This window comes from Hipposideros armiger, unplaced genomic scaffold, assembly GCF_001890085.2.
Source record: "Hipposideros armiger isolate ML-2016 unplaced genomic scaffold, ASM189008v1 scaffold_455, whole genome shotgun sequence".
Lineage (NCBI taxonomy): Eukaryota > Metazoa > Chordata > Mammalia > Chiroptera > Hipposideridae > Hipposideros > Hipposideros armiger.
In genome coordinates, this window is record NW_017731805.1 from 1,372,582 (window position 1) to 1,385,400 (window position 12,819).

The window sequence follows — 12,819 nt, forward strand, 5'->3', positions numbered from 1 at the left end:
AGTCATGTGCCCAAGGACACAGAGATAGATGATAGAGGAGCTAGGAATTGGACCCACACCATCAAACTCCAGAGTTTATGCTGTTCACTACTGTGCTGTAATGTCTTTCATGTAATTTATGTTTTCTTCATTTATTGAGCCTTTCAACAACCTGGTTACTCTCCTTACCGTCATTTAAACAGTGTCTAACCTATTAGGGCTTCAGGTATGGGTTGATCAAGGTGGTAAAGAGGGGCATGGTCCTCTCCTTTTCTGAACACCAGTGCAGCCTAACATTTTATTACTTTATGTGGCAACTATAGCGATGGAAATCTCTAGAACCTTTCTTCACATGAAATGCTTATAATGATGTTCTCCATATAACATACTCGCATACGTAAAGTCACGTATATGTTACAGTGATTTTATTTTGAATACACAATGACAGAACTTTCTGTCTTATCCCTACTCTATTTCATCTTTTTAGTTCCAGCCTGTGTGCAACTCTTAAAATCTTAATTTTGTTATCTAAGGCATTGCATGTCTCTCCCAGCAGCAATGTAGGGGCCTCACATAGTAAAAGCAACATCTTTCATACCTGTCATATGTAAGGTTCATCCATTACCACCTTTAGGCTCTGAGAGAATGTGGACCAGGAGCCCGATAACATCTGAACAGTAGTTGCAGCCTTCTTTTAACTGGGCTCATCTTTTTATGTAAAGCCAAACATCTATATTTGATCAGTTCATAAGATGTTCAAGATTCTTCGTGTATCTCTGCAGAGTAGAGCCATGATAAGTGAATACAAATTATAGGGGTAAGGTTTGGGTGCAGTATAAGAAAAGAAATATATAAGGAACGCATTGCAGAGTAAAAGGTCTTTTTGAAAGCACGATTTCTAGAATTGCTGCAGTTGCCCAAACAGGATTCAGGCACGAACATTTGGCCCTATGTAGAGACAGCACCCAGGGCACAAGGAAAGAGCATGGTAAAGCGATTGGGACTGGAGGCCCTAGAGCTGGACAGCTCAAATCCCAGCTCTGCCCGCTGCTGTTGAGTGATCTTGAGCAAGTCACTTCAACTCTCCATGCCTCAGTCCCCTTGCTTGTAAGGGAGGCATAATACTATTCCTAATGCATAGAATTGCTTTTAAACGAGCTAATATAATTCAGACATTTAGAGTAGAGCCCAACAGGTGGTTAAGTAGTCAATAATTGCTAGTTATTTTTCTAAAGCCGGAATGGACTGACTTCAGCCCCTAGGACAAACTGGTCCCACTGCTGATAAACTGAAGTATTATTGGGATACAGCCACATTGATTTGTTTTTGTATTATCTGTGGCCTCTTTTATGTTACAGTGACAGAATGAAATAGTTGTGACAGACCCTAAGGTCCACAGAGCCACCCCTTCCCCCAATTTTCTATCTGGTCCTTTCCAGAAAAAAAACTTGCCAATACCCATTCTATAGGACAAAGGACATAGATTTCTGACCCTCGTCTGTAACTTCTTTGTCCTGAAACTTTGGACAAGTGGCTGATCCTCTCTGGCCTCTGCTGCTTCACTTATAAGACTTGTCCTCCTAAAGAACAAATCTGCAAAAAAACAATGGTATCTTGGCAAGCCTATTAACTTTGTCATTTATTTTTTCAACAATTCCACATTTTACAGCTGATCGTCTGTGTTAATTGCTGTGGCTATAGATGTGAATATCAATTTTTGTTTTTTGGGGTTTTTTTTCCTAACACTAATGAGCACTCTCCATGTGCTAGATTCCTTTGTGTGTGCTAGCTCACTAAATCCTCATGGCAACTCTCTGCGGCAGGCACTATGTACCCCCATTTCACAGATGGAGAAATGGAGACATTGAGAGGTTAAGGAAATGTCACCTCACAGTTAACTGCCACAGTTGGCAGGCGGCAGAGTTAAGATTTGAAACTAAGTAGTGTGGCTCCAGGGTCTAGAGTTTTAACTTCTGTGAAGTAGTTACTCAATGTTGAGGACCTTGTGCTTCCACCAGAGACGCCTACTCTGTGCACACAGATAATCGTTGCAGCGTGTGTTTAAATGTTTGTAAGAGGATTGGCACAGTGCCTTGCACAGCAGAAGTCATCCTCATAATGTCCGCGTCCTGATGCTGTTGCTATCCCTGGGGGTTGCCGCAAAGCATGCTGGAGCTGAAGGGAGGCAAGCCCGGAGGACTTCAAGAAGGAGGTCTTTCCTGAATTGAGACTTACAGGATGTGGAGAGGAGGTTTCCAGAAAGGTTTCCATGCAGAGGAAATGGCACGTGCAAAGAGCAGACGCAGGAGGGAACTTGGTGTGTTCAGAGAATTAAATAGCATTTCTCTATGGCTGGCGTGCAAACCATGGGAACCAAGAGGTAATTAGCTGAGATGGGGACAGGATGTGGGCAGGACCAGCTAGTGAATGGCTCTGAGGTCTTGGGACACACCCAAGTCCTCGAGTGTGTGTCTCAGCTCAGTGCCCTATATTTTCCTGTGTCTTTAGTGTAAGCACCTCAGGGCAGGCACCTCTAGTCTGTCTTGTTCATTGGGCTAACTCCCAACACTTAGGGCCCTGCCCATAGTAGGAACTCATTGAACATTTGGAATTAATGGGTAACTAAACCAATCAGTGTACTTCTGGCTGGCTGTAGGACTCATAAGATAAGATACTTTGCTTGGGGCCAGCTGGCATCTCTGGGGGCACCAATCTTGCTTAACAGAAGAAGAATCAAGGCGGGTCACATCGAATGACTGCACTCTCTGAAATAGGATAATTCTGAGATAGTTGTTTACTTGGAGGCCGAGGAGTAGTCAACAATTCATACCCAGTTCATTTCACTCCTGACTCTTCTGGAAACCCAGCACCCTCCCTCACGATGTCCTTCTGACCTCGCGAGAACCCTTTGGTTGTCCTTCAAATGTCTTTTAAAACCCTACCGTGAAGAATCCACCTGGCAGAATGGAAGAGAAACAGTGCAAAGTGAATGAAAACAATGGTTCTTTTAGAAAACCCTGCCAAACCAAAGAACGAGTAACTTGAGTATGTCTTCTCAATGGGTTAGGCTTATTTTCATATTTGTCAGGTGTCTGTAGGGCTTGGGAAACAGGAAACAGTCAGAAGACAGGGCTGCCAAAGGCCTAAGAATTCAGCATATATTTTTCACAGGGCCATTTGTTGGTGATGACACAAACAGTAAGACGAGCTAAGAAATATTCTTCTTTTTCTAATGTCGTCAGATGAGGCAGCTTCCCAAAGAATCATAGAATGTTTGACGCGTAGGGACCATATTTCCTTCTCTTGACGGGTGAAGAAAATGAGGTTTATGTGGTGAAGTGACTTGCTCAGGACTGCAGAGCTAGTTGGTGACTGAGCTGGAATTGCATTCCAGGTCCCCAAATCCCAGGGCCAATTCTCTTTCCACCTCACCACTCAGCCTCCTGAAGGATTAGCTATGGCTTCTGAGAAGCTCACAGTACCTCTTCCATCATTTCTGGGTCTTTTTGGAAATATTAATGATCTCCCTCTGTATCTATCTTCCTAAGATGACCTAAGAAATGCCATGAAAGGTAAGTCTTAGATTGCACGTTGTTAGCAAATTCCATGGTCACCCAACCTGTGTCCCCAACTTGAAAGTTTCACCAAAGGTCCAACTACTCAGGTTTCTTGCCTCCAGCTTTTCCCTTAATCACATTAGAAAACGTACATTTTGTGTTCACATCCCATACAGTAATGAAATATTTATTTTCCCTCCTGTAATCTGGAAATCCCTTTTTTTGTTGTTTTTGTTGTTATTTTTTAAGGAGAATTCCTGCATATATCAGAGGGACTTGCTGGCTCCTCAGAAACCAGCCTTCCAGGAGAGTTGTTGGATTTGCCTAAAGCATTTCCTTGTTAGTAGCCTGTGTGTGCTTTTTCCTTTCAGATGTCATCTGGCTGCCCCAACAAAGATCTGATTGTTACTGGGGGCTTTCGCAAACTTGGGCTTCACTGAATGTTCTTTTGAAATCTTTACCACTGCCTGCCCTTCAAATGGAAATCTGGAAACATATTGACAGGGACTTGGTGTATTATTGGTTTGAAGACCACTTCTTCCTGCTCTCCTCCCCTTTTTTTTTTTGCAACTGAAGATTGGAATTTTAATTGCCCCAGCACCGTTTTTAATTTGTGATGCCCAGAAAGGGCATGGGTTATTAATTAGTTCTGATTATGAGGCATCCTGAACCTGGGCTGGGCTGCTTCTTGATTGGTTTCAACAGCTCTTTGCCTGACATTATTGTCTATATGCACATGGAGGTGCAATTATGCAGACACTAGCTGTTCAGCTCTGCCAGGTTAAACCCTCTATTATGGATACGTATTACACTGTCTTAAAAGGCATTTATTGAAATGCCATAGTTTAATAGTTCAGGCTTACAAAATCAAGCTCTCTTACTTTACAGGCAATAACCTCTTAATTGGATGTTTTCTCCAAGTACATAAAAATGTTGGCTTAAATACGTATACACACACAATTAATATATATATATATATATATATATATATATATATATATATATATATATATAATTAATAAAGTGTGAGAAACAGTTTTGCTTCATGGTTAAAAGGAGAACTCTGGGGCCAGGTTGCCTCGATTTGACCCACGCGTCTGCCACTTTCTAGCTCTGTAACTTGGTCGTATGATTTAGACCCCCTATTATTGCAGTGGCTTTGGTAAAACGGGGATGGTTGCAATGTCTGTATCCTAGGGTGGTTCTAAGGTTCCAATGTGTTAATGCACATCAAACACTCACCAAGTTCATGGGACCTAGTCATTGTGTTTTTTACTGGTTGCACCAGCATATTTACTTGTATTTATGTGTTGTAAAACCTAGTGTGTTAAACTGATGGGATTACGGATGTCTCCCTGTGGCAAAAGCTGAGAGCTGCCCCCTAATATCTAATCTCTTCTTCCACAGTAATAATTTCCCCGCCTCACCAGGTTTAAACTGGTTGGCACAGGGTTGTTCAGAGTTAAGAGTATATTTCTTTTCCATCTAGAAGTGGCTGTATTGACTACATAATGGCCAGTGGGTTGGAAGCAGATATAGTGTATCAACTTCTGAAATGTGGCCTTAAAGGAGGAAGGGTGGGGAGTCCTTCATGTCATTCTCCTTTCTACTGATGGGAATTTGGTCATGATGGCTGAAATTTAAGCAGCCATCTTGGATCATTAGATGGGAGGCTAGGGACACAGAGCAGGAAGTCAGCAGAAGCCAAAGGCCCTGACAACTTCAGGGAGCTGAGCTGCCCTAGCAGCCCTTTTTTTTTTTTTTTTAGCTGAGCCATCCTGCTACCTGTTGGCAGCTCAGCGGCTGCTCAGCTCGGGCTGGACTCGAACCGCTGTTGCTCNGCGGCTGCTCAGCTCGGGCTGGACTCGAACCGCTGTTGCTCAGAGCTCAAACTCTTGAGCGAGCTCTTAACCAACTGAGCCACTCGGCCGGCCCGCAGCCCTTTTTTTTTACTCTAGACTTTTGGTAAAATAAAAACAAACTTCTATATCATTTAATACACTGTAATTTGGGGCACCTATTACAATTAAAGCTAGTCTTACCCTCCCTGAGTTGGACCACACTCTCAGTATTTTGATTGTACTGTATAGAAATTTCAGGACATTAGGGCATGGAGAACCATGAAAAGGTTTCACACACGCTTATATTTCCTGCGAGAAGCACTGCTTTATCACACCCAGACAGGACTGCACGCTCTCACTCTCTGCCTGAGGGGACTTCACCTCAGGCCTCAATTGGTGGATGGGGAGGGGGATCACTAGACATAACTGATGGCCAAGCCTTCTAGAAATTACTACTTGGAGTCTCTTCCAGCAAGAAGGGATATTCTGACAATTTTATTACTTCCTCTAGACCAGAAATTGTGGGCCCTTGGAGGAATCCAACATCAATTTTCTTCACTTTCTTTGTTACACCAAGAACAAGTGTCTCCATTTTCTATACTTCTCAAAAAGACGCAGGACTCCTGAACAAAAGGACTTTAAGCAGGGTTGTGTTGATGTTACTTAACTTCTGAGCCTCGGTGTGCTGACGTGTAAAATAATATTAGTCTTGCAAGGGATAACCAATGTAAATCTCCTGGTGTCCACCAGAATGAAAGTAGCTCTATAAGACATTTCTTTGTAGCAGGGTCTGGAGGGGATAGCAATGCATTATTTTACTGCTTGTGGATACATGGATACTAGATAAATGAAATATCCCTTACCCATTTCCTCTCTGGACCTAGTTTTCTTATATATAAAGTGAGACTTTAAGTGGTTATTTTGAAGCTTAAATGTGGGAAGCTATGTAAAGTACCTGGTTCCTTACTTGGCACATCATTAGGTATATGATAAATGTTCCTTCTTTATCCCCCTTCCAAATTGAGGCCATTGAGGTCCAAATTTCCTTTCCTACAGAATTGTGTAAAAAATTATAAACCAGAGTACATTATATAAAAGAAGGATTGTTATCCTTATCTCTACTTTTTTTAAGTTTTAGCTACCCTTTAAGGCCAAGTTCAAATGCCACCTATTCCATGAAACATCCCTGGATTCTGACCTCCACAACACTCATCCCCTACGCCAACCAGAAGGATAATAATGCAGTTAAACAATCTCATCTGATACTTGAATTTCCTATAGATCAATAAGTATAATTCTACAGTATACAAAGCTAAGCAGTGTTCTAGCTTCTACTAGAACATTTTTAGAGATGAAAATTTCAGTATCTTCAAAACAGGTCTATTTCAGCTTTGGACAGCTTAAATCTGTACCCCTAAATTTTCTGCATTTTTTCTTAGCTATGTCTGTGTTCCCCTTTAAATATATTGCCCAGAAATAAACAATATTCCTTAAAATACAGTGGCCATGAATCACCTTTCTTCTGTAACTACAACCTGTGTCAACAGGTTTTCAGCAACCATGGAGCTGTTTTCTCCTAATCACACTGATGTTCAGTTAAGACCCTTACATCTTATTTTCAAGTGTGTGTTGGTGCTATATGACATCTCCTCTGTCTTGAATTAATATGGTTGTTTTTGATACCTATGATTGGTTCTCCAAATATAGATCCATATTGCATGCCTCTGGGTATGTTGGGCATGCTTATTAAATTATTGTGAACCTAATCCGTCACTTGCATCCCTAGATCCATTTTTTCCTCATGAGTTCTTCCAAGGTACTTTATTCCTTTATAAAACTTAACTCATTCTTCTGCTGTGTGCCGTAGTTTTATGTCTTATGTAGTTTATACGAGTCTTATGTCACTATATTGTAGGTAGGGTTCCCTAGAAGCAGAGTCTCAGTCTGGGGGGATTGGGCAGCAACCCAATTGGAAATCAACCCTGCTGACTCCCAGGCATGGTGGCTTCTGTTGGGCTAAGAGCAGTTCTCCAGAGCAGATGGGCAGCTATGAGTTGTTCTCAGCCAACATACAGCAGTTAGGATATAGGTACCCCTGGTAAGGGGAATCTAACGGGACACCAACAGTATCCACTACAGTTAACCATGATTTTTGTAATTCTTGAGAATGGAAACCACATGTTTTCTATTGGGTTGTCGGAAAAGTCATGATGCATTTTTGCAATGAAAAACATAGAAAAAAATACATCATGACTTTTCTGACAACCGAATATTTCTGCAGTCTCCATAAATCTGGCTCCATGTCTTGCACAACGAAGGCACTAGTTTGTGGAACTGAATCATCGAAGATCTAGAGGAAATGCCCTTAGTTTATACCCATTCCAATCCACTTCCATTTGTAATAAGAGGTAAGGGACTTAGCCAAGTCCTCCCTCAAGCAGCAGAGTTCTCCCCAAAGTCCTTCCCCATCAGACCGTGAGTGATAGATAGAAGGATATGGAAGTTTATATTGCATATTCCCAGAATCTAGTTGCCCTGTCAGCTCAGAAGCTGTCTAAAGACCAAATGTTTAAATTCAGGATAAGCAAGTAACTTCTTAAGACCAAGCAAACATATCAAAGTGCAGAATTTCAGTCTCTTCCACTCAACTCTTAAACTATTTTTGTTTCTTTAAATTGTAGAAAGTAATATATGCATATAACTAAATATGAAAATTGTGTAAAAAGGTAATAAATGAATAAATAGTAAAGGTCTATTTCTCCATCATCTTGACTTTTATTTCCACTCCCCAGAGCTAACTCCTGTTAACATTTTCTTGTGTTTCTATCCACAAATAGTTGTAGATATACAAGCATATATATATATATATATATATATGATTTTATACACAAAAAACATTACAGTATATGTTCTACTCTCTACTGTTTTTGTGGAAAGATCTTCAGAGGTCTTTCTCCATCAACACATCTATATCTTATCTCACTTTTTAAAATGACTATATAGATGTCTTACAATTTATTTAACCTGTCCTTTTTTTAATGAACAGTTAGGTTTTTCCTAGATTTCAGCTCTTACATATACTATTTTTGCTATTATAGATTTTTGCCATTACAAAATAAGTGTTCTTCTCTGTTTTTCTTTGCATATTATATGTTCTTAGCACTATTAAGTTGAAAGTCTGTCCTTGTTTCTCAGTAGAAAGATGATGCCATAGATAGTGAATATGGCTACCAGATTCCCTATGTCTATATTGGATAATTATGTGTCTTTTAGCCTAAGTGATACACGTTTTCATTCTCTGCCCATTTCTTTCTCAGCCCCCTTCCCAGAATGCAACTTATAATCGGAAAAGATAAGAAGTTGTCCTAGTTGATAAAAGCTGAAAGTAATTCAGCTGATGAAAGTTCAGGTCATCATAATAGCAAGTTTTAAAAACCAGATTGGTATATAATTGAAATGACAGGATGACTATCATGAGAGGAACAGAAATTATGAATCGTGTTCAGAATTGAAGAGTTTCAGTATTAAGAGCGTGTGTGTAATAATATCAGACTTTCCAGAAATGCAGCCCGAATGTACTTAAAAGAGCGTATTGTTGTCTTTTTTTGCTTGCAGTGAAGTACATGCGAGAAGCCACACCCTATGTGAAGAAAGGCTCCCCGGTGTCCGAGATTGGGTGGGAAACGCCCCCGCCGGAATCCCCTCGCTTAGGGGGCGGCTCCTCAGACCTTCTGTCGTCATCATCGCAGCCCTTGTCCTTCCACAGAGACCGGAAAAGCATCCCCCTCAAGATGTGCTACGTCACTCGGAGTATGGCCTTGGCTGACACTGAGAACAGGTAAAGCGGGCCAAAGAGCTGCGTATCTCTCACCCTCTGTGGGTTAAAGGGGGCGCTCTTGCCAGGGCTGGGCTCACGTTCCGAACACACTCAGTGGTTTCCAAAGGGTGACGTGGAGAGAAGGTGTGTGTTCAAGCCAGGAGAACCTTCCATGAATATAAGCTCTACTCATATTGATTAATGCTAGGTAATAGTAAGCAAATCGGCCTCCCTCTGGGCATCAGTGCCCTCAACTGTGTGTTTGGAGGGTTAGATGGGAGGAAATGTAAAACTCTTCTCCTCTGAACCTTTTTCTGTGCCCCAGAACGAAAAAGAAATGGCTCTGGCCCATGCCTAGAGTACTTCTTGCAAAACCTGTACGTGACTTCTCAGGCCCTAGGATAGATACATCGCCCAGACCATGGCGATTTATAAGGAGTCCAGCCAAGAGGAGCACATATTTGGGGGTCCCCCAAAAGTGTTAACCTAAATGCGCCTGAACAGAAAACATACGTCTTTGAGGCAAACAAGAGCTATGTAACGAAGAGAGAGGGGAATTGACCCAGCAAATGGGGACTCTTGGTGACCTTTACATCCACACACAAATGCTAAAAATAAGAACAACTCCGGTGGCCCTTATTGACGTATAATGTGTGGGGCAGCTGCAACCTTGCCCGAGTGGGAAGTATTTGGCTAGATTCAGAGTTGCTGATGAGGAGAAAAGCCAAAGGGAATAGGATCAGGACAACAGTCGCCTCCTTGGCTCACAGCTCAATGCTGTTTGTTTTCTTCCCCTGTAAACTGACTCTAAGGAAGCTGCGGGCCCGTACTCCCACCAGTTGCAGGACTTGCCCCAATCCGCCTGTCCCTACCCCCTCTCAGCCCTCCCCCACACACACACACACACTCCCCGTTTCAGTTCTATCTTACAAGGATCAGAGATCAGCAGTTTTATGAGAGCGCGGGGGGGTTCGGCAAAACATGAGTCAGAGTGGACAGACTGGGAAGGAGGCGGACTTCGTAGATAATGCTCTCCTATCTGTTCTGTTTTGTACCCCTTCCGTTTCTGCCGCTTTTCTGGGCCTATGGTTGATATCTTAGTTACTCTGTGAGTTCCTCTCCCCAGGCCTCTTCCCCACCAATCCAGCGTGTCTTTTCTCCCAGGAGTCTGATGGCTAAGGTTTCAGATCGGATGAATTCATAATTTATTGAGTGACTACTTTGTGCTAATTGCATTATGCTAATTACTTCAGAGCAGAGGCTGCGCAGTGGCAGCCTACAGGGGTACCCAGTCCACCGAGATGTTTTTTTAATGATCTATCTAGTGTTTTAAAGAACTTTGAATTAGTGGCCACATTGAATAGTTGGGAAATTTTACATTAAGAATCCAGGTTTCTGTTTTTCTGGAAAAATCAGTAGATCTGGGATATGAGGCCCACATTGCTGCAGGTAGAGATCCAATCTTCAGGAGTTCAGTAAAGCCTTCTCCTTTGACAAGGAAATGAACTCTCCTCATCCCTCACATTGCCTTACACTGAGAGGATTTCATCAGTTGCCTGCCTGGTCCTTGAATTGGTAACCTAACTTAGTCCTTTGAACAGCCCGCAGAGTTTCTATCATTGTCCCCATTCTATCGAGAAAAAACTGGGGCTCCGTGCCTATGTAAGTTCCAGACAACGTGAAGCTAATATCTCATACAGCTGGGCTTCAAACTCATGCCTGGAGAGTGGGAGACAGTGCCAGTTTGCCAGAAAAACACAAAGATTAGAAAACTTGGGGTATTGTAGAAATGATTAATGCACTGGGGAGACAGTTCAAGGAAATGATTTCTCGGGTTCCTTCCAGCGGTGGATTTATATGTTATAACATTTCTCTCAAGGCATTTAATTATATTTTAAAGAATATTTGGGGACTTATCAGGTCTCAGTTCAAATACTGGAAACTTCGTTCTGTCAAGTCAGTAGAGGGAATGCATTTTTAAACTCTTGTATCAGTGCTACTCAAGTCCACCAGTGATGGATGTATATAGGGCGAGCGACAGCCTCTCCTACTAGGGTGTGAGAATCAGAAGGGTAGGACCGAAATGATAATCCCACTAAACCACAGGGTCCAGGAGGAGACTTCAGTCCAGACAGATCCTAAGCTGCTGACAATAATATCAACCTTTCCTGATGTATCCATATATCAAATCACCGCAATGTACATTTTAAATATTGTACAGTTTAAAAAAAAAGAAAGAAATATTGTACAGTTTTGTCAATATACCTAATAAAACTGAAAAAAAAATTAAGGGCTTGGGGATGGGGTGGGTATTGACCCTGGTTGAGGAAGCGAAGAAAAGAAAAAGAAAACAAGTATCTTATGGAATTCCAGTTACACACTGGGCAGAGTGTAATGGCCCAGTCAGAAATGTGGACTCTGGGCTGAATCGGAGGCTCACCTCACACAAAGTGCTTTTGCAAGGGGAGAAATATAGGAATGGGTAAAGCATCCAAAACATATGCAAAGTAGCAGGAGTGACAAAAAGCATCTCTTCTGATCTTTATATATGACAAGGGAAAATGCAGATTGAAAAGCACAAAAGAAAGCAAAGAAGGGCTGATTTAAGCTGAAGGCCAGACTTTGCAAGGAACATTCAACAGTTATGCATGCACACCAAATATGCACACACAACAGCGACCCTTATGGCTAAATCTGGAGTAGACGCAAGAAGAAATAGAAATACTAATGTGAGGTAACTGAACATACTGCTCTCAGCCCAAGGACAGGGCAAGTGGGTAAAAATAAAGATATAAGAGACCCAAATAACATAATTAATAAGTGAGATCTGGATGCATTGCACACTTAGTACCCTGATAATAAATAATACACTTTCTTCTCAAATCCACACAGGACAGTCACAGAATTAACCACAGATTTAGGTCACAAAAAATGCAGTAAGTTCCATAAGGTAGAAATAATGCAAAAAACATCATCTGATGATAGTGGAATAAAACTAGAAAATCCATAATAAAACCAAACAATTGAAAGCTTTTCTTCATGGATTCTTTAAAGCTCTCTATGCAGTTACTCTTGGGTCAAAGGAGACATCAAAACTGAAATTGTACCTTTTCTAAATAATAATAATAATAATAATGAAAATAATGCACATATTAAATATAAAAGAGAAAGAAACAAAAACGGAGTGTTGAGTCTGGAGTCAGCTAGACCCACAATGTAATCTTAGTTTCACCATTGATGTGTGAGTTTGAGCAAGTGCCTCATTTAATCCAAATACCAGGGAGCAAATCATCTCTATTTTACAGACAATGAAAGTTAGTTCAGAAGTGAGAATCGAAGCAACCCGTAAATCTGGGATTCAAGCCCAGGCCTGGCTGACACCAATTTCTTAATCACGACACCCACTGCCTCCTACTCTAGCACCTGGCAGAACAGCTCACGTGAACTGTAAGCACCATGGTCAGGAGTTAATGTCTCCTGGATACTAAAACCTGAGAACCGAGGACAAATGCCACAGCATTGGGGCTTAATCCCTTCAGTTAGCGACACACAACTACTTACAGTTTGCGTTACAAGCTCTAATGTTCAATTTCTCAAATATAATAGAAACAGCCATAGAACAGCA

At 41.5% G+C, this 12,819-nt stretch overlaps 1 protein-coding gene across 2 annotated transcripts in view; it reads left to right on the forward strand.

Moving 5' to 3' along the window:
* Nucleotides 1-12,819, forward strand: part of SNTB1 (syntrophin beta 1) — a 244,491-nt gene that overhangs the window by 98,500 nt on the left and 133,172 nt on the right. For both annotated transcript variants that reach the window (XM_019665864.1, XM_019665865.1), the window contains exon 3: nucleotides 8,993-9,215. In XM_019665864.1, coding sequence (XP_019521409.1) covers nucleotides 8,993-9,215 — 223 coding nt within the window. The remainder of the gene's footprint in view (nucleotides 1-8,992; nucleotides 9,216-12,819) is intronic.